Below are 23,454 nucleotides of genomic sequence, written 5' to 3' on the forward strand. Positions count from 1 at the left end.
ATCACTGGTTTGTCTGCCTGAGATTATTTACTGGCTGGAATATTGTTTATTGTTGCATTACACAACACTCCGTCCTTGCCTGTGACTACAACAACATTCAGGGAGCATACATTAAGAAAACAATAATGCTGTTCAGTATTTATCAAAATCTCAAATCAACAAAAGGCACCAATTTCAACACTAGACTGATCTGTATATCAAGTTTCATCCAGAAATATTCAACAGTTTGGAGCTCTGCTCCAGAAACGGAAAATGGATAGAAGGATGAACGGACAGGCTGATTGCTATATCCCCCCATTTTTCAAAATGAGGGGATAACAATGGTATTGTTAAATGGAAGAAAAAACAAGGTATGAGAACCTAATTTTATTGCTTGTGCCCTTGTCATATACATACTCATTCATATCATGAAGTTTACAATAAATATCTTGTCACACATACTTCCAGTTTGAGACAATGTCATACTATATGGGCATACGACTGAAAGAAAGGAAATGGGAATTCGCCTGAAAGAATGGGCATATAACTGAACGAAAGGACTTTGGGCATATAACTGAAAGCAGGGACGATGGGCATATAACTGAAAGAAGGGACGATGGGCATATAACTGAAAGAAGGGACGATGGGCATATAACTGAAAGAAGGGACGATGGGCATATAACTGAAAGAAGGGACGATGGGCATATAACTGAAAGAAGGGACGATGGGCATATAACTGAAAGAAGGGACGATGGGCATATAACTGAAAGCAGGGACGATGGGCATATAACTGAAAGAAGGGACGATGGGCATATAACTGAAAGAAGGGACGATGGGCATATAACTGAAAGCAGGGACGATGGGCATATAACTGAAAGAAGGGACGATGGGCATGTAACTGAAAGCAGGGACGATGGGCATATAACTGAAAGAAGGGACGATGGGCATATAACTGAAAGCAGGGACAATGGGCATATAACTGAAAGAAGGGACGATGGGCATATAACTGAACGAAAGGACTTTGGGCATATAACTGAAAGCAGGGACGATGGGCATATAACTGAAAGAAGGGATGATGGGCATATAACTGAAAGAAGGGACGATGGGCATATAACTGAAAGAAGGGACGATGGGCATATAACTGAAAGAAGGGACGATGGGCATATAACTGAAAGAAGGGACGATGGGCATATAACTGAAAGAAGGGATGATGGGAATTTAACTGAAAGAAAGGACTATGGGTATATAACTGGATTAAGGGACTATGGGCATATAACTGAAAGAAAGGGACTGAGGGAGTTTGGGGAAAAGGCACTTTTTTAGGTCACTGGAAATAACATTTTTGAAATACCTTGAATGTTGTCATGCTACATCATCAGACATGTTTGTACGGTGACATCCAGCCTTTCATCATTATTACTCTTGCCACATGTCTGACATGATCAAATACATTAGTATGGCAACAATGAACAAACAAGGCCAAAACATGTATGTGTTGAAATGAACAAAGTCTAATTGTCTTTGAATTAAACACATCTGAAAACTTTCAATATGATTTCTTAGGCTTTTTTGCTGCATTCTAGTATTACGCATATCCCATGGGCCTAAAATGCCCTGTTATTATAGCTTGTCCTAACATTTTCCAGCTTTGAAAGAAGCAGGCTACATAAAGTAATAGCAATCTTCTACTTATATTGCACTAGCCATCATACACACAGTGCATGCTCATCGCCCTAAAATCAATAGCCCGGTCAATGGATCAGAGCGTGCTCGGTTGTCATCATCAGCTCCCTGGGGAGTATACTACCCAAGCTGCCTTGTTAACAGTCACATTACGCTCTCATCCCACTGGGTACCAATTTTCTGCTGGGTGAACAGAGGCACATTCAAACAAAGTCACTTGCCAAAGGTGACACCACATGTGCTACATGTGCTTCAGTGTGGGGGCAGAACCGAATCCCAAGAAACTCGCAGGAATCGAGGTGCCGAAACACGGTCACCCATCCAAGGACGCTCCGTGACCGACATTGTTGAATTTCATCTGATTTGAGACCTGTGCTGAGCACGGGACCGTGTGTCACGCAGGATATTCAGGTTTAGAAATTTACAGTTGACATGTCGTATTGTGTGGACGTCTTTGTATGTTGCAGTCCCACCTCCTCCAACAGCACGGTGTCCACGTCAATGATGCCCACCGAGTCCGCCACAGTGCGTCCATGATGCTTTACACTAGCTGTAACATATATATATATATATATATATATATAATAAAATAATAAAGTCCACGTTAGTCCATCATCTTCTTTATATCAGTTTCAGACATAGTACTTTCGCTGTCTCACGACATCTTCATTACCCTCCCAGTATCATCGCCATTAAAAGAAGTTTTAAAAGTTTACCACAAATTGAAAATTGTTTTTCATGGATTTCATCAAAGTGGTAAACATCTAAGATCTGTATCATTTCAGGCTTTCCCACCACTGTATATATATACATGGGTCAAGTCAAGCTCCATTCAAGTGACATCTTCATTACCCTCCCAGTAACATCGCCATTAAAAGAAGTTTTAAAAGTTTACCACAAATTGAAAATATACAAGCATATTTTTTGTGTGTCTGTGAGAACGTCATTATTATGAATCGTGAAATTGTCAATATTTATTTATTTATTTATTTCCCATTTCAACTTAAATATATTGGTTCAAGGTTGATGGCAAAAACAACAAATACAAAAATCAGGTATAAAAGTTAAAATACAGACCTACGTAAATTAATTTATATTTTGACTGACACAAATTTATTGAATAGCAAGAATATGTAAACAATAAAGAAAGTGTGGCCTAACCACACACACATCTGAATTCGCCTCCCAGTTGTCAAAGATGCTGCTATATGCAGTGTACAGTTAGGCATGCAAGAAACATATGATCGTGAGTTTTGAGTCCCAATTTGTCCTGAGTGTTTCCAGGGTTGTCAGCACCATACCCATTTTCATGGATTTCATCAAAGTGGTAAACATCTAAGATCTGCATCATTACAGGCTTTCCTCCCACATGCCGTGATATAACGGAAATACTCTCCCAAGAGGCATAAACCTCTAGGATTAGCATCACTTCCGCATCATCAAGCTGAGATGTCTAGATACTGTCAAAAGCGGCGCAAAACTAAACTCCTTCTCTCAGTTCCTTACTAAAATCATACAACAGTGCAGCATAAGTTGCAGGCACTGACCTTTTGTTGTGTCCTTGAGATGACGGATGAATATTTCCAGTGGAGGGAAGGCCATGTGGCTGCTGGATCCACTGGCCATGCTGTCATTGTCCCTGGCTGCAAGGAGATCAGAACTTTTACTGACAGAGAGCCACTGTTGAAACTACAGTAGAATTAGCTAGGCCATCAGTCCTAATAATAATAATGGCTGAATGTGATACAACCTGACACAGGTACACACAACCACCTGACACAGGTACACACAACCACCTGACACAGATACCCACAACCACCCAGCCCTACCCTCTGACACAGATACCCACAACCACCCAGCCCTACCACCTGACACAGGTACACACAACCACCCAGCCCTACCACCTGACACAGGTACACACAACCACCTGACACAGATACCCACAACCACCCAGCCCTACCACCTGACACAGGTACACACAACCACCCAGCCCTACCACCTGACACAGATACCCACAACCACCTGACACAGGTACCCACAACCACCAAGCCCTACCACCTGACACAGGTACCAACAACCACCCAGCCCTACCACCTGACACAGTTACACACAACCACCCAGCCCTACCACCTGACACAGGTACCCACAACCACCCAGCCCTACCACCTGACACAGGTACACACAACCACCCAGCCCTACCACCTGACACAGGTACCCTCACCACAACCACCCAGCCCTACCACCTGACACAGATACCCACAACCACCCAGCCCTACCACCTGACACAGATACCCACAACCACCCAGCCCTACCACCTGACACAGGTACAAACAACCACCCAGCCCTACCACCTGACACAGATACCCACAACCACCTGACACAGGTACACACAACCACCTGACACAGATACCCACAACCACCCAGCCCTACCACCTGACACAGGTACAAACAACCACCCAGCCCTACCACCTGACACAGATACCCACAACCACCTGACACAGGTACACACAACCACCCAGCCCTACCACCTGACACAGGTACCCACAACCACCCAGCCCTACCACCTGACACAGGTACCCTCACCACAACCACCCAGCCCTACCACCTGACACAGATACCCACAACCACCCAGCCCTACCACCTGACACAGGTACAAACAACCACCCAGCCCTACCACCTGACACAGATACCCACAACCACCTGACACAGGTACACACAACCACCTGACACAGATACCCACAACCACCCAGCCCTACCACCTGACACAGGTACAAACAACCACCCAGCCCTACCACCTGACACAGATACCCACAACCACCTGACACAGGTACACACAACCACCCAGCCCTACCACCTGACACAGGTACCCACAACCACCAAGCCCTACCACCTGACACAGGTACCCTCACCACAACCACCCAGCCCTACCACCTGACACAGGTACCCTCACCACAACCACCCAGCCCTACCACCTGACACAGGTACACACAACCACCCAGCCCTACCACCTGACACAGATACCCACAACCACCTGACACAGGTACCCACAACCACCCAGCCCTACCACCTGACACAGGTACCCACAACCACCCAGCCCTACCACCTAACACAGATACCCACAACCACCAAGCCCTACCACCTGACACAGGTACCCTCACCACAACCACCCAGCCCTACCACCTGACACAGGTACCATCAACCACCTGACACAGGTACCCACAACTACCCAGCCCTACCACCTGACACAGATACCATCAACCACCCAGCCCTACCACCTGACACAGGTACCCTCACCACAACCACCCAGCCCTACCACCTGACACAGGTACACACAACCACCCAGCCCTACCACCTGACACAGGTACCCACAACCACCCAGCCCTACCACCTGACACAGGTACCCACAACCACCCAGCCCTACCACCTGACACAGGTACCCACAACCACCCAGCCCTACTACCTGACACAGGTACACACAACCACCTGACACAGATACCCACAACCACCCCGCCCTACCACCTGACACAGGTACCCTCACCACAACCACCCAGCCCTACCACCTGACACAGGTACACTCACCACAACCACCCAGCCCTACCACCTAACACAGGTACCAACAACCACCCAGCCCTACCACCTGACACAGGTACCCTCACCACAACCACCCAGCCCTACTACCTGACACAGGTACACACAACCACCCAGCCCTACCACCTGACACAGGTACCCTCACCACAACCACCCAGCCCTACTACCTGACACAGGTACACACAACCACCCAGCCCTACCACCTGACACAGGTACCCACAACCACCCAGCCCTACCACCTGACACAGGTATCCACAACCACCTGACACAGGTACCCTCACCACAACCACCCAGCCCTACTACCTGACACAGGTATACACAACCACCCAGCCCTACCACCTGACACAGGTACCCACAACCACCCAGCCCTACCACCTGACACAGGTACACACAACCACCCAGCCCTACCACCTGACACAGTTACACACAACCACCCAGCCCTACCACCTGACACAGGTACCCTCACCACAACCACCCAGCACTACCACCTGACACAGGTACCCACAACCACCTGACACAGGTACCCTCACCACAACCACCCAGCCCTACCACCTGACACAGGTACACACAACCACCCAGCCCTACCACCTGACACAGGTACCCACAACCACCCAGCCCTACCACCTGACACAGTTACACACAACCACCCAGCCCTACCACCTGACACAGGTACCCTCACCACAACCACCCAGCCCTACCACCTGACACAGGTACACACAACCACCTGACACAGGTACCCACAACCACCCAGCCCTACCACCTGACACAGGTACACACAACCACCCAGCCCTACCACCTGACACAGGTACCCTCACCACAACCACCCAGCCCTACCACCTGACACAGGTACACACAACCACCTGACACAGGTATCCACAACTACCCAGCCCTACCACCTGACACAGGTACACACAACCACCCAGCCCTACCACCTGACACAGGTACCCACAACCACCAAGCCCTACCACCTGACACAGGTACACACAACCACCTGACACAGGTACCCACAACCACCCAGCCCTACCACCTAACACAGGTACCAACAACCACCCAGCCCTACTACCTGACACAGGTACACACAACCACCTGACACAGGTACCAACAACCACCCAGCCCTACCACCTGACACAGGTACCCTCACCACAACCACCCAGCCCTACCACCTGACACAGGTACACACAACCACCCAGCCCTACCACCTGACACAGGTACACACAACCACCCAGCCCTACCACCTGACACAGGTACCCACAACCACCCAGCCCTACCACCTGACACAGGTACCCAGACCACAACAACCTCATGAATGTTGTTAAAAGATATCTTACATCTATCCTTAAGTGACAGACCTTGTCTTGTGTCTTCTTTCCCTTTTGCAAATTTGGCTCCTAAAGATAAGAAAGAAAGAACAAAGCTATTTTAATGGTGCAATTAATTCACATGAAAATGAAATTCTAATGTGCTCACTACAATAAGTTGAATGGCATATGTTGTGAGTGAGTGAGTGAGTGGTTTTAAAGATATTATGAACAGTATTTCCATAGTATCATGGTGACTCAGCGTTATATGAGACGAAAGCCGTGATGAAGATTTCAGACGTTACCATTTTGGTTAAAGCCATGAAAATGGGTATGGTGCTGATAACCAAAATCGATCAGGGTGAACTGGGATTCAAACTGACAATCATAGTATTCAGGCATGCAACAAAGGGAGGCAACTCTGCATAGTGAGAGATAGGTGTGGTGACATTTTAACGAGTAAGGTAAACATACCATGGTATCAAATGTGCACTCTTGTTTATTATGGCCAAAGTTTAGCCCTTAAAAGAAACTTCAATAATTATCATCCGCACAAATCACCCCCCATGTATTTGTTTGCAGATGACAGATTTCGCTTCGTTATTGGACAGCCTCCGTGGTCTAGTGGTAGAGTGTCCGCCCGGAGAGCGGACGGTCTGGGGTTCGATCCCCGGCCGCGTTATATCAAAAGACCTTAAAAGATGGTACTTGTTGTTACCCTGCCTGTCCCTCGGCATTAAGGGCTTGAAACAAGGACATATTGGCTTGGAGTCAGTATTGTGTCTGAGGTTAAACTAAAGGCATTTCAAGAGAGACCTTAAACTTCAAGGCTTTTCAAGAGAGACATTAAAATTCAAGGCCTTTCCCTGCCTGTATGAACCTTAAAATATAAGCTCACATAAACGATGTATAGGTGAACTAGATATAGATAAGTAGTTGAGACAGATTACCTTCTAGTAGTATCTTCGTCACCTGCTGATGGGCGAAGTAACGGTCACACAGGGGATGGTTCCAGAGGCGGAAACACTCTTCAGCTAGTGTCTGGAACACATAACACCACCACAACTAATGAACACCACATAAAACCAGGGGACAACATTCTTGTATTGAAGCACCAATGGCATAGTTAACATCACAGTGGCACGGCTGAACTAATTCCCCCATACTCTAATGGCACGTTTAGTAATCACATGTAAAAATGTAACGAAAGCCTTGTGATGATCATAATTATGTAACACATTTGAGAAATACACTTTGCACATAAACCTTTCTTTGAAATATATTCTTCTGGGTGGCACATTTAAATCTAAATTGGTGGTGGGGTAGCCTAATGGTTAAAGCGTTCGCTTGTCACGCCAAAGGCTCAGGTATGATTTGCCACGAGTCAAATGTGAGAAGACCATTTCTGGTGTCCTCTGCTGTGATATTGGTGGAATATTGCTACAAGCGGCATAAAACCAAGCGAATCGCTGTGCAGAGTTGCGTCCCTTGGGCACGCCAGAAACCTATGATTGTGGGTTCGAATCCCGGTTCGCCCCAATTATGTTTCTAGGTTTGTCAGCACCATACCCGTGCTCGTGGGTTTCACCGAAGTGGTAAACGTCTGAGACCTGCATCACTTCAGGCTTTCCTCCCACATTAAGCTGACATGCCGAGATATAATTGGAATACTGTTAAAAGCGGCTTTAAACCCAACTCACTCACTATTGCACCAAGTGGTATAAAGTGCTTGGGACCCATTCTAACCAGGGTCTCTAAGATTCAATATAGTTGTTCTCGCCCTATTTACAGTATACAGGCTAAATCATTGCAATGGACTCAAGGCTGATTTACAGTATACAGGCTAAATCACCGCAATGGACACAAGGCTGATTTACAGTATACAGGCTAAATCACTGCAATGAACACAAGGCTGATTTACAGTATACAGGCTAAATCACTGCAATGGACTCAAGGCTGATTTACAGTATACAGGCTAAATCACTGCAATGGACTCAAGGCTGATTTACAGTATACAGGCTAAATCACTGCAATGGACTCAAGGCTGATTTACAGTATACTGGCTAAATCACTGCAATGGACTCAAGGCTGATTTACAGTATACAAGCTAAATCACTGCAATGGACTCAAGGCTGATTTACAGTATACAGGCTAAATCACTGCAGGGGACACAAAGCTGGTTTACAGTATACAGGCTAAATCACTGCAATGGACTCAAGGCTGATTTACAGTATACAGGCTAAATCACTGCAATGGACACAAGGCTGATTTACAGTATACAGGCTAAATCACTGCAATGGACTCAAGGCTGATTTACAGTATACAGGCTAAATCACTGCAATGGACTCAAGGCTGATTTACAGTATACAGGCTAAATCACTGCAATGGACTCAAGGCTGATTTACAGTATACAGCCTAAATCACTGCAATGGACACAAGGCTGATTTACAGTATACAGGCCAAATCACTGCAGGGGACATTAGACTGAGACTTTGTACATTGTAGTTAGGTGTTAAATCTTAAACTATGGCACTAATCCACTTGGGCTGTAGCGATTCACCGATACCTATGGTATCATCAATACATAGGTACATACGATACTTAAATCGTCAGATTGTCAAATCACAATAGGCTACAAATAGAACAGGAACTGATGGAATTACCTCCCATAAAGGAGGAAGTAGCACAGCGCCACCTGTAAGCATGGCAGAACTCAAGGACGTGGTGGTAATAGTGGCCTACTAACACATTTAATAACCATCCCTTCATTCAAAACAACTGTCTTGGTCTTGTTTTTTGTCTGTTAAAGATTTTGAGGTAATAATAAATAAATGTATGTATGAGTTGTATTTCAATGATTTCATTCATGTCATATTATTTGTTGTGTTGTATCATCAGTCTGTATCGTGATATGTATCTTATTGCAAGATATCAAGCGATACCCAGCTCTATAGTCCACGGTCCTCCAAACTCTGACACCAAACCGATCAAATCACAACTCCAATCGTAGTGCAATCCATGCATCTAATTATCGTACCTTTGGCAATCTGGAAATGATCTGGTATTTGATCTCTGAATTTTCTTTATCCTCGTCACAATCAGGCACATCTGGAAAAGCAATCAGAATTATTGGAAGTTGGGTCAAATCACCACTATTGACGGTATTTGAGTTATGTCATAGTGTGCCAGCTTAATGACAAAGGTAATGTAACACCTGGCCTGCCAATTTCCTACACTGGTGAAGCCAGTGCACCTAGGTGTGATTTTGATAGATAAAGGATTGTAATCAAGGTATATGAATGAATGAATCTCTCTCATCTATCATTTGCAACATGCTTTTCAAGTTTGTAATTGCTGATTTCGTCCAACTTATATTAAAATTATATCAAAAGCATATGTACCACATTTCCATCCTACAGTGCTGGTATTTCTGTATCAATGGTGTCTGTAAATATCTATATCTCCTGACAGAAACCCCTCCTATTTGAGGTCTCCAACTCCATGTTTCTTCATAACACAAACACCTCTGTATTGAGGGTTTCTGACAATATCTATATCTCCTGACAGAAACCCCTCCTATTTGAGGTCTTCAACTCTATGTCTTCATAACACAAACACCTCTGTATTGAGGGTGTCTGGCAATATCTATATCTCCTGACAAAAAACCCTCCTATTTGAGGTCTTCAACTCCATGTTTCTTCATAACACAAACACCTCTGTACTGAGGGCGTCTGTCAATATCTATATCTCCTGACAGAAACCCCTCCTATTTGAGGTCTCCAACTCCATGTTTCTTCATAACACAAACACCTCTGTATTGAGGGTGTCTGTCAATATCTATATCTCCTGACAGAAACCCCTCCTATTTGAGGTCGCCAACTCCATGTTTCTTCATAACACAAACACCTCTGTACTGAGGGTGTCTGTCAATATCTATATCTCCTGACAGAAACCCCTCCTATTTGAGGTCTCCAACTCCATGTTTCTTCATAACACAAACACCTCTGTATTGAGGGTTTCTGACAATATCTATATCTCCTGACAGAAACCCCTCCTATTTGAGGTCTTCAACTCTATGTCTTCATAACACAAACACCTCTGTATTGAGGGTGTCTGGCAATATCTATATCTCCTGACAAAAAACCCTCCTATTTGAGGTCTTCAACTCCATGTTTCTTCATAACACAAACACCTCTGTATTGAGGGTGTCTGGCAATATCTATATCTCCTGACAGAAACCCCTCCTTTTTGAGGTCACCAACTCCATGTTTCTTCATAACACAAACACCTCTGTATTGAGGGTTTCTGACAATATCTATATCTCCTGACAGAAACCCCTCCTATTTGAGGTCTTCAACTCCATGTTTCTTCATAACACAAACACCTCTGTATTGAGGGTGTCTGGCAATATCTATATCTCCTGACAAAAAACCCTCCTATTTGAGGTCGCCAACTCCATGTTTCTTCATAACACAAACACCTCTGTATTGAGGGTGTCTGGCAATATCTATATCTCCTGACAGAAACCCCTCCTTTTTGAGGTCACCAACTCCATGTTTCTTCATAACACAAACACCTCTGTATTGAGGGTTTCTGACAATATCTATATCTCCTGACAGAAACCCCTCCTATTTGAGGTCACCAACTCTATGTCTTCATAACACAAACACCTCTGTATTGAGGGTGTCTGGCAATATCTATATCTCCTGACAGAAACCCCTCCTATTTGAGGTCGCCAACTCCATGTTTCTTCATAACACAAACACCTCTGTATTGAGGGTGTCTGGCAATATCTATATCTCCTGACAGAAACCCCTCCTTTTTGAGGTCACCAACTCCATGTTTCTTCATAACACAAACACCTCTGTATTGAGGGTTTCTGACAATATCTATATCTCCTGACAGAAACCCCTCCTATTTGAGGTCTTCAACTCTATGTCTTCATAACACAAACACCTCTGTATTGAGGGTGTCTGGCAATATCTATATCTCCTGACAAAAAACCCTCCTATTTTAGGTCTTCAACTCCATGTTTCTTCATAACACAAACACCTCTGTATTGAGGGTCTCTGACAATATCTATATCTCCTGACAGAAACCCCTCCTATTTTAGGTCTCTAACTCCATGTCTTCATAACACAAACATCTCTGTATTGAGGGTGTCTGACAATATCTATATCTCCTGACAAAAAACCCTCCTATTTTAGGTCTTCAACTCTATGTCTTCATAACACAAACACCTGTGTATTGAGGGTGTCTGACAATATCTATATCTCCTGACAGAAACAACTCCTATTTGAGGTCGCCAAATCCATGTTTCTTCATAACAAAAACACCTCTGTACTGAGGGTGTCTGGCAATATCTATATCTCCTGACAAAAAAACCTCCTGTTTTAGGTCTTCAACTCTATGTCTTCATAACACAAACACCTCTGTATTGAGGGTGTCTGGCAATATCTATATCTCCTGACAGAAACCCCTCCTATTTGAGGGTCTTCAACTCCATGTCTTCATAACACAAACACCTCTGTATTGAGGGTTTCTGGCAATAACTATATCTGCTCCTGACAAAAACACTGCCTATTTGAAGTCCACCTCTCCTCATAACAAAAACCTCCAGTTCTAAGTATATATTTATTACCTTACCTGTCTTATCTTGGTCTTAAAAAGTAAATTATTGGAGAGGAGAAGCAAACCCCTTTATGTCTTATCCCAGTGTAACCGTCTTACATCTCACCTGCAAGAAGCTGTGTGACAAACTGGCCTGTGAGGGACAAGACTCCTCGGTCCACATACTGTAGAAACAACCTGCGGAGAGTGAGTGAGTGAGTGAGTGAGTGAGTGGGTGGGTGGGTGAGTGAGTGAGTGAGTGAGTGAGTGAGTGAGTGAGTGAGTGAGTGAGCAAGCACTGGAGCACTGAGCTCTGTTCAAGCAGTTATTAAGTGAGTGAGTGACTTTGGTTAAATGATGCTTTGAACAGTATTTCTTAACACCATGTCAGCCTGATGCAGGGGGAAAGCCTGAAGTGTCTTTGATGTTTACCACTTAGGTGAAACCTGTGACAGTCTAGGAAATAGTCCTTTTTAAGACTATTCCAGAGGACTAATGGATGTAAACCTTATTCCACTAGTCCTCTGGTTTTGTAGCGAGTCCTGCTTGAATGAGACAAAAATGTTTAGTTTTCCATAAGTTTTAAAAGGTTCGAATTTGTAGCAAAACTAAAGCATTGAGAGCTGGATTAGAATTATAGACATCAAAAGCTAGTCAAAGAGGACTACCATTCTTGGATTTTGACTTGTCCTCAGCACAATTTAGTAGTCTCTGGCTAGCAGACTACCGTATTTTCTTGAGTATAGTGCACACTTTTTTACCAAAAAAACACAGTTGTGTAGGAGGGGGTGCGCATTATTCACGAATTATGAGTTTGGATGTTTTTTTCCCCCATGGAAAGACATTACCGTGAGCACGAAACACCGGAAATACCATGTCAACAAATCCATACTGAAGTACGCAAATTAATCATGTCATTACACTGTCTGGCTATAAAAAGTGTTCTTTGTATATCTGGACTTATGTTTGTAACTTATTTCATTAATTTTATTCAAAACTCCTTTAAATATTGTTTTAATTAATTTTGGCGAAATCGTGTGTGAAGCGATCGGAAGATCGCACAACTCACCATTATTAACAGCAACCACGGTCAGAATACTGTTATTGACGCCTTGAAATGAACTTTAGTTGACAGAGAATGGATACATATGTCATAAATGCCATACTTTGACTCATTAAAAGTCATATTTGTTTTTATTTGACGATTCTATGTCAACAAGTAATTCTAGAAATTCATTTGCCTCACACCAAGTTACACGTATGGGCAACGCATCCGCAACCTGTGCTACCCATCTTTTACGGGTGTGACACCTGTCTGCAACACATTGAACACAGGTGTGTTCCTCGTTTGTCAGTCATGTGCAACATGTAAAGACGCCATAACTACTAATATCCTCCAACATACTACAATATCATTCCATATTCTCCAACATCCTACAATATCATTCCATATTCTCCAACATCCTACAATATCATTCCATATCCTCCAACATACTACAATATCATTCCATATTCTCCAACATCCTACAATATCATTCCATATCCTCCAACATACTACAATATAATACCATATTCTCCAACATACTACAATATCATTCCATATTCTCCAACATCCTACAATATCATTCCATATCCTCCAACATACTACAATATCATTCCATATTCTCCAACATACTACAATATAATACCATATTCTCCAACATACTACAATATCATTCCATATCCTCCAACATACTACAATATCATTCCATATCCTCCAACATACTACAATATCATTCCATATTCTCCAACATCCTACAATATCATTCCATATCCTCCAACATACTACAATATCATTCCATATCCTCCAACATACTACAATATCATTCCATATTCTCCAACATACTACAATATAATACCATATTCTCCAACATACTACAATATCATTCCATATCCTCCAACATACTACAATATCATTCCATATCCTCCAACATACTACAATATCATTCCATATTCTCCAACATCCTACAATATCATTCCATATCCTCCAACATACTACAATATCATTCCATATTCTCCAACATACTACAATATAATACCATATTCTCCAACATACTACAATATCATTCCATATCCTCCAACATACTACAATATCATTCCATATCCTCCAACATACTACAATATCATTCCATATTCTCCAACATCCTACAATATCATTCCATATTCTCCAACATACTACAATATCATTCCATTTTCTCCAACATACTACAATATCATTCCATATCCTCCAACATACTACAATATCATTCCATATTCTCCAACATCCTACAATATAATACCATATTCTCCAACATACTACAATATAATACCATTTTCTCCAACATACTACAATATCATTCCATATCCTCTAACATACTACAATATAATACCATATTCTCCAACATACTACAATATCATTCCATATTCTCAAACATACTACAATATCATTCCATATCCTCCAACATACTACAATATCACTCCATATTCTCCAACATACTACAATATCATTCCATATCCTCCAACATACTACAATATCATTCCATATCCTCCAACACACTACAATATCATTCCATATCCTCCAACACACTACAATATCATTCCATATTCTTCAAAATACTACAATATCATTCCATATCCTCCAAAATAATACAATATCATGCCATATAAGCCAACATACTTCAATATCATTCCAGATTCTCCAACATACAATTAGTAAAGAGTTCAGCACGACAAATGCTACCAAAATTGCCTATTCTTATATTGAAGTATTCGACGAAACGAATTTGGTCCAACCATGGAGTTAAAGATATATGCTGTTATACCAAACAGTCATATTACTCTCTAAAAACAACGGTGGTATATAAGAAGACACCATGCTTACAACTGATGTTATAATAACATGTTGAAGCCTCTGGGGTACCATATAAATTCAACAGTATGTAGAAATATTAAAGCTCATTATTAACAATACTAAAATATACCATACAATGTCCTTGGTTGAAACTGAAAGATTGCTGATGCAATGTCAAACATATTCACTAAACATGAAATGTGTTGAAATGATTGACTCTTAGAAAATTATATATATATTTTCCATGTAACTCCCCGGATAAATAAGTTTATGAAGAATTACAGACTTTAAACCTTCATTTTAAAGTCTCAGTTGAGAAATTGAAAAACTACGTATGATAAAACCCCCTGAACAAGTGTTTGTCTGGAGGACAGAATGATTGTGGTAACTCCGTAGTCTGTAGCTTGAATAAATACATAGCGTCAACACCAGAGAATTGTCAGTCTCTATCAACTGCCGAAACAGATTACATTGGTAAAAATTATAGTATGCTCAACAACAAAAGTTCCTGTGACACCAATATTTTAGTGTATTTTTCAAACAAGTAAAGTTTGGTTTTCAATATTGTAGTACATGTATGGAATCAAGTCACAAAAACGCAACTGCTACAGAAAAGCATGCATTCCATGCAAGAGTTGACTTTTATGCAAGCCCCATGCATTTCACTACCCAAGAATGGGTATAAAAACATGTGCGTTAACGGGATTCCATATGCATTGTTTAGCACCTTGCTGACAACAACCACTCAGAAAAACAACAAAATTACACAATTATTCAACATTACGAAACGCCTGTCCGAAAATGAGCCTCTGCGAGCCATTGGTATGCTTGAAGCAGGATCGAGTCACTGGATGTTGCAAGACAATTTAACATCCACAGAAACACCATTTGGTGTTTATGGCAACGTTGGCAACAGACAAATTTCATTCAGAGACCATCCTCGGAGTGGCAGGCCACGCGTAACCAATGATCGAAACCAACTGGATTCGAACAACACACCTACGAAATCGATTCCAGCCAGAAACAGTGACTGCAAGAAGCAACCCTGGCCTTCGACGAATATCTTCACAAACTGTACGTCGCCGCCTCAGATGTGCAGGGATTGTCGCCAGAAGACCCGCCAGACGTCCCATTTTGACAGGAAACCACCGTCAAGCACATCTACAGTGGTGCAGACAGCGTCTATGCTGGACGGCCATGCAGTTGGGACAAGTTCTATTCACTGACAAGTCTAGTTTTCACCTCAGCCACAGCGATGGACGGATTCGAGTGTACCGATGTCGAGGTGAACGTTACATCAATCATTGAGTCACGGAAGAAGATGGGTTCATGGGCGGCAGTGTTATGGTATGGGGTGGGATTACAGCAAGACAGAAGACCCGTTTGATAGTGGTAGAGGGAAATATCAATGGACAGCGCTACCACGACGAGATCATCGGCCCTGTTGTTCTACCGTTTTTGCGTCGTCATGGCCCAGGCATTACCTTTCAACATGACAATGCTCAGTCTCATATTGCTCGACTTGTTCAGGATTCTCTTCAACAAAACAATGTGAATGTCATCGCCTGGCCGGCTCACTCTCCTGATCTCTCATCAATCGAGCACACCTTCGATGTTCATGTTTTTTATGAAATCACGCATTTTCTGAAGTCAGTATGGCAAATTCAACCATTTGAACACTTACAGGAGTCTTTTATCTGTTACAAACCGAAATTGTTTCAGATTTGGTAAAAAACATAACTTTGCATTAAATCTTATTCAATGTCACAGGAACTTTTGTTGTTCAGTATATTTTGTACAAATACTTCTTATTACTTAGGTATTGAGTTGAGTTTATAATGGCAATAGCAAGGGTTATGTCATACCATCGAATGTTATTCATGACATGCACCATACCATACGATAATTTTCTATGAAAACTTTGTCCATTATGAATATTAAATTCAACAGGCTAACCTGTGCTATGCATATGTGACTGTTAGTCATCAGGTAATATACTCCAATGGGTGTTTATTTGTAGTTAATTCGGCTTGAAAAATTGAGTGAATCACAATCGTATTCCGTTTCTCTCACACGCCCAAACTTAATCATGCCATAGCGCATGCGCAGTCAGCTGTCAGCAATTCCTTTGTTCAGCTCACAACACATGGTTCATTCAAGCACGCTTCGTAATGGTCGGATCTTGACTGAACCCACCACCTCCCTCACCACCACCACCCAAGTGAATTTCTGTAGACAGAAGCTGCAATCACTACATAGATTCATACACTAATTGTTATAGCATTGACTCATCACTAGCTTCTCATTTATATTCTGACATATCTCAAGAGCAATCCTGGAGCTTGGAAGCAATTAAGTAATCCAGGACAGATAGGGGGATTCTCATCAATTCAGTTCCACAATTATCATAATAACAATATGGCAATCTCTCCACTCTATCAGAGGGTAATTCAGGTGGATACTACTCCCCCTGCAAGTATCAGAGGGTAATTCAGGTGGATACTATTTCCCCTGCAAGTATCAAAGGGTAATTCAGGTGGATACTATTTCCCCTGCAAGTATCAAAGGGTAATTCAGGTGGATGCTATTCCCCCTGCAAGTATCAAAGGGTAATTCAGGTGGATACTATTTCCCCTGCAAGTATCAAAGGGTAATTCAGGTGGATACTATTTCCCCTGCAAGTATCAGAGGGTAATTCAGGTGGATACTATTCCCCCTGCAAGTATCAAAGGGTAATTCAGGTGGATACTATTCCCCCTGCAAGTATCAGAGGGTAATTCAGGTGGATACTATTCCCCCTGCAAGTATCAAAGGGTAATTCAGGTGGATACTATTTCCCCTGCAAGTATCAAAGGGTAATTCAGGTGGATACTATTCCCCCTGCAAGTATCAAAGGGTAATTCAGGTGGATACTATTTCCCCTGCAAGTATCAGAGGGTAATTCAGGTGGATACTATTCCCCCTGCAAGTATCAAAGGGTAATTCAGGTGGATACTATTCCCCCTGCAAGTATCAAAGGGTAATTCAGGTGGATAGTGTGGAGGACGTAAAGGTATTCAGAGTGGTAGTGTGGAGGACGTAAAGGTAGTCAGTGTGGTAGTGTGGAGGACGTAAAGGTAGTCAGTGTGGTAGTGTGGAGGACGTAAAGGTAGTCAGAGTGGTAGTGTGGAGGACGTAAAGGTAGTCAGTGTGGTAGTGTGGAGGACGTAAAGGTAGTCAGTGTGGTAGTGTGGAGGACGTAAAGGTAGTCAGTGTGGTAGTGTGGAGGACGTAAAGGTAGTCAGTGTGGTAGTGTGGAGGACGTAAAGGTAGTCAGTGTGGTAGTGTGGAGGATGTAAAGGTGGGCAGTGTGGTAGTGTGGAGGATGTAAAGGTGGGCAGTGTGGTAGTGTGGAGGATGTAAAGGTGGTCAGTGTGGTAGTGTTGAAGACGTAAATGTGGTCAGGGTGGTAGTGTGGAGGAGGTAAATGTGGTCAATGTGGAAATGACCCTTCTTTTTTAGGGATCCTAATTACACATTATGCAACAAGTACTTATGTAACAGCTTAATGTCGTCATTATCACACAGCATAACACTATCACCTGTGGTTGTCGTCATTCCCCTGGTCATCAGTGTATTGCTTTATTGCTCTCAATGCTACTGTCAAACCCATTCAAAAAAGATTGTCACTAGCCGTGTTGCTACAGTCAAACTCATTCGACAGGCGAATAGCATAACGACACCACAAAATAAAACTCGCACTAACCTTTTTCCAAGTAGTTATTACGTGTCATTTAAGTTATGTTTGGTATGCATAGATGCTCAGCTTATAAAATATCAAAACTTTCTGTAGTTTATTTACCTCAAAAAGAAAACATCGTGAGTTAAGAAAGTACTGGACAAATTTCGCGGCACACAACTACCAGAAACTAGGGTTGGGAATTGGACCAAAAAGTGTACTGTGATATATTGCAATATTTCAAAAACATATTGCAATATTATTGCAATATATTGGGAAATAATTTCTACCAAGAGGAAAGCTTTTTTTTCATATTCCTTTGACTAATATTAATATGAAAGCTGCAATGTTAACAATTTGGTCAAAATTATGAACCAATTTTAATAAATAGTACTATTATTCTTATCTACAATCAAATAAAGAGTATGAAGCATTTGTTTTGTCTTTGTTTTGATTTAATAAGGTAAGACTATACATCATGGCATATACATGTCAGTCACAGTTTGAATAATGAGGGAAAAACCGATACGCCAAAAACGTATTGCGATACGTATCGTGATGAATTTGTATTGCAATATACCGGTATACCGATAAAACCGCACATCCCTACCAGAAACGGCCATTGTTGACTTTTGGCACTTCACTTTGAGCGGCATGCAGGCTGATAGTTCATTATTTTTCACATTCGATCATAATTTTTGGTTCCTTAATTTCTAAAAACTAGCAACTTTAAATTAACTATAAGCAAAAACAATCTGAATCATAACATGACAACAGGTGAACTTTGCACTTATATATAAATATTGCTATCAGAGTTCACGATCATTATTTGAGTTTTTCTCTCATCATATTAAAACTGAAAATTACAAATGAAACATTCTTCGATTGAGAAGATCGTCAACTGACGCCAAGGCATATGTATGAAGGCAATGTAAACTTTGGTGATATTAAAATGGCAATAAGTTATTCTGAGGTCGGGTCAAGTGCGCCATGTTTGATTTTCATATGTCTGCTAGCATCATGACAAAGGATTTTATATTTTTGTATATCACTTGAAATTAAGATTGGTGACTATTTATGAGTTATCAAGAGAAGGAGAGCTGCAGACAGGACGTACATACCTCAAGTGCAGACAGCGGAAGCCGAGAGCTGTGAAATAGGTCTGGAAACCTGGAAGGAAAACAAATTTTAAATTTCATCAAACAGTGAAGAAGTTGTGCCACAGTACTGTAGCTGACCTGGGTATTTAATGAAGTCTTAAAATGTCAACAAAGACATCTGCCCAACAAAACTTGTTGCATAAATAGCGAGGAAAAACTAAAATTAAAAGCTACTGACACGAATAAAATATGTCACCATGCATCAAAAGGTTCCGCACAGTCTGTTTGGCAATATCAGAGCAGAAGTTTACCTTGTTTACAGAGCCAACTATGCATTTGAGATAATTTATGAGCAATGTCAAATTTTCTTTTTCTTTAGAAAAACCCAGAACATATGTGCTGAATCCCACAACTATGTAACAAATACCAACTTTCATCAGAGCATATTGTAAAGAAATTAAGTAATGGCTCAAAAGATCCTTTTCAAGGCTGCCGTGGTGGCCATATTGATAACCGGATTCAAACCTCTTGAACAAATTCGGGAGTCAAGTATGTAAATTTCAGTGGTTTTGTTGGAGAATATATTTAGCATGCATCCCGAAACCGACCGACTGATGCTAGACAAACAGGCCATGATATATAAGCTTACTTTCGTTCAGGTGTGCTAAAAATGTGTTTTTTGGAATGACAAGTGCTGATCTTGAACAGCTGCAGATTGGTCACCAGTCTCGACTTTGTTTCAGTCTTTTGCTGATTGATCACCAGTTCCGACTTGGTTACAGCCTCTTGCTGATTGGTCACCAGTTTCAACTTTGTTACAGCCTCTTGCTGATTGGTCACCAGTCTCGACTTTGTTACAGCCTTTTGCTGATTGATCACCAGTTTCAACTTGGTTACAGCCTCTTGCTGATTGGTCACCGGTTTCAACTTGGTTACAGCCTCTTGCTGATTGGTCAACGGTTTCAACTTGGTTACAGCCTCTTGCTGATTGGTCACCGGTTTCAACTTGCATATTGGTTACAGCCTCTTGCTGATTGGTCACCGGTTTCAACTTGGTTACAGCCTCTTGCTGATTGGTCACCGGTTTCAACTTGGTTACAGCCTCTTGCTGATTGGTCACCAGTTTCAACTTGCATATTGGTTACAGCCTCTTGCTGATTGGTCACCAGTTTCAACTTGCATATTGGTTACAGCCTCTTGCTGATTGGTCACCAGTTTCAACTTGCATATTGGTTACAGCCTCTTGCTGATTGGTCACCGGTTTCAACTTGGTTGCAGCCTCTTGCTGATTGGTCACCAGTTTCAACTTGCATATTGGTTACAGCCTCTTGCTGATTGGTCACCAGTTTCAACTTGCATATTGGTTACAGCCTCTTGCTGATTGGTCACCAGTTTCAACTTGCATATTGGTTACAGCCTCTTGCTGATTGGTCACCAGTTTCAACTTGCATATTGGTTACAGCCTCTTGCTGATTGGTCACCAGTTTCAACTTGCATATTGGTTACAGCCTCTTGCTGATTGGTCACCAGTTTCAACTTGCATATTGGTTACAGCCTCTTGTTGAATGGTCACCAGTCTCGACTTTGTTACAGCCTTTTGCTGATTGATCACCAGTTTCAACTTGCATATTGGTTACAGCCTCTTGCTGATTGGTCACCAGTCTCGACTTTGTTACAGCCTCTTGCTGATTGGTCACCAGTCTCGACTTTGTTACAGCCTTTTGCTGATTGATCACCAGTTTCAACTTGCATATTGGTTACAGCCTCTTGCTGATTGGTCACCAGTTTCAACTTGCATATTGGTTACAGCCTCTTGCTGATTGGTCACCAGTTTCAACTTGCATATTGGTTACAGCCTCTTGCTGATTGGTCACCAGTTTCAACTTGCATATTGGTTACAGCCTCTTGCTGATTGGTAACCAGTTTCAACTTGCATATTGGTTACAGCCTCTTGCTGATTGGTCACCGGTTTCAACTTGCATATTGGTTACAGCCTCTTGCTGATTGGTCACCTGTCTCGACTTTGTTACAGCCTTTTGCTGATTGATCACCAGTTTCAACTTGGTTACAGCCTCTTGCTGATTGGTCACCAGTTTCAACTTGCATATTGGTTACAGCCTCTTGCTGGTTGGTCACCAGTTTCAACTTGCATATTGGTTACAGCCTCTTGCTGATTGGTCACCTGTCTCGACTTTGTTACAGCCTTTTGCTGATTGATCATCAGTTTCAACCTCTTGCTGATTGGTCACCGGTTTTAACTTGGTTACAGCCTCTTGCTGATTGGTCACCGGTTTCAACTTGGTTACAGCCTCTTGCTGATTGGTCACCAGTTTCAACTTGCATATTGGTTACAGCCTCTTGCTGATTGGTCAACAGTTTCAACTTGCATATTGGTTACAGCCTCTTGCTGATTGGTCACCAGTTTCAACTTGCATATTGGTTACAGCCTCTTGCTGATTGGTCACCGGTTTCAACTTGGTTACAGCCTCTTGTTGATTGGTCACCAGTTTCAACTTGCATATTGGTTACAGCCTCTTGCTGATTGGTCACCAGTTTCAACTTGCATATTGGTTACAGCCTCTTGCTGATTGGTCACCAGTTTCAACTTGCATATTGGTTACAGCCTCTTGCTGATTGGTCACCGGTTTCAACTTGGTTACAGCCTCTTGCTGATTGGTCACCAGTTTCAACTTGCATATTGGTTACAGCCTCTTGCTGATTGGTCACCAGTTTCAACTTGCATATTGGTTACAGACTCTTGCTGATTGGTCACCAGTTTCAACTTGCATATTGGTTACAGCCTCTTGCTGATTGGTCACCAGTTTCAACTTGCATATTGGTTACAGCCTCTTGCTGATTGGTCACTAGACTGGTCATCTGATTGTTGTCGTGGTGTTGAGACGGGGAGGAAGCTCACCTGGGGGGGAGGGGAAGCAGAGTTCACACAACATCAGATAGAGTCTCTCGTACAGCTGGAACAGTTCATACTCCTCGTCATCCGCTGCTTCACACCTACACACAGAAGTAATAATTAATGTAAGTCGCTTCATAAGGAATTTGCGTTACCTGCTAAAAAACTTCTATCATCAGGGACAGTCCTACAGGTATTCAACTCAATGGGGATTCATTGATCAGTCACAGATTGCAGAAATATTTAAGATTGACCTTGTATTTTTTTTGTTCATTGAGGTATAAATCGAAAAAAGGATGAACCGAAAAAAAATACACAGTCAATGCTTGTAATTATATTCGAAAATGTAAAACATGTTTTATCTTCAATAGTTAAACCAAAAACAGTTGAACATCTTAAAACAGACAAAAATGACAAGATTTATAAACATTCCTGGTGTAGGAATATATTCTGTGACGTGACATGAATCAGGTGATTGTTTAATTTATGCACATAACCTGACATGTCAATTAAGGCAAGAGGTGAGAAGTGTGGAATACAGTGTGAAGTGGACTATGGTGTGAACACTGGAATACAGTGTGAAGTGTGAACACTGGAATACAGTGTGAAGTGTGGAATACAGTGTGAAGTGTGGGATACAGTGTGAAGTGTGGAATACAGTGTGAAGTGTGGAATACAGTGTGAAGTGTGGAATACAG

General features: G+C 42.2%; 1 protein-coding gene and 1 pseudogene across 2 annotated transcripts in view; both read right to left on the bottom strand.

The window, feature by feature from the left end:
- Window positions 1-353: 353 nt before the first annotated feature.
- On the bottom strand, window positions 354-1,338 carry LOC139445448 (uncharacterized; annotated as a pseudogene).
- LOC139445447 (protein pigeon-like) overlaps window positions 354-23,454 on the bottom strand; it is a 60,244-nt gene continuing 37,143 nt past the window's right edge. The window contains exons 24-31 of one of the 2 annotated variants that reach the window (XM_071226594.1): window positions 22,763-22,857; window positions 19,867-19,915; window positions 12,286-12,356; window positions 9,586-9,656; window positions 7,499-7,589; window positions 6,600-6,638; window positions 3,210-3,305; window positions 354-2,212 (exon numbers count right to left, since the gene is read on the bottom strand). In XM_071226594.1, the coding sequence (XP_071082695.1) occupies window positions 2,076-2,212; window positions 3,210-3,305; window positions 6,600-6,638; window positions 7,499-7,589; window positions 9,586-9,656; window positions 12,286-12,356; window positions 19,867-19,915; window positions 22,763-22,857 (649 nt within the window). In that variant the 3' untranslated portion in view covers window positions 354-2,075. Of the gene's footprint in view, window positions 2,213-3,209; window positions 3,306-6,578; window positions 6,639-7,498; window positions 7,590-9,585; window positions 9,657-12,285; window positions 12,357-19,866; window positions 19,916-22,762; window positions 22,858-23,454 lie in introns of both variants that reach the window. The other variant, XM_071226593.1, reaches the window with a different exon arrangement.

The sequence above is a fragment of the Haliotis cracherodii genome, unplaced genomic scaffold (assembly GCF_022045235.1).
Source record: "Haliotis cracherodii isolate W230 unplaced genomic scaffold, xgHalCrac1.p SCAF_6, whole genome shotgun sequence".
Classification (NCBI taxonomy): domain Eukaryota; kingdom Metazoa; phylum Mollusca; class Gastropoda; order Lepetellida; family Haliotidae; genus Haliotis; species Haliotis cracherodii.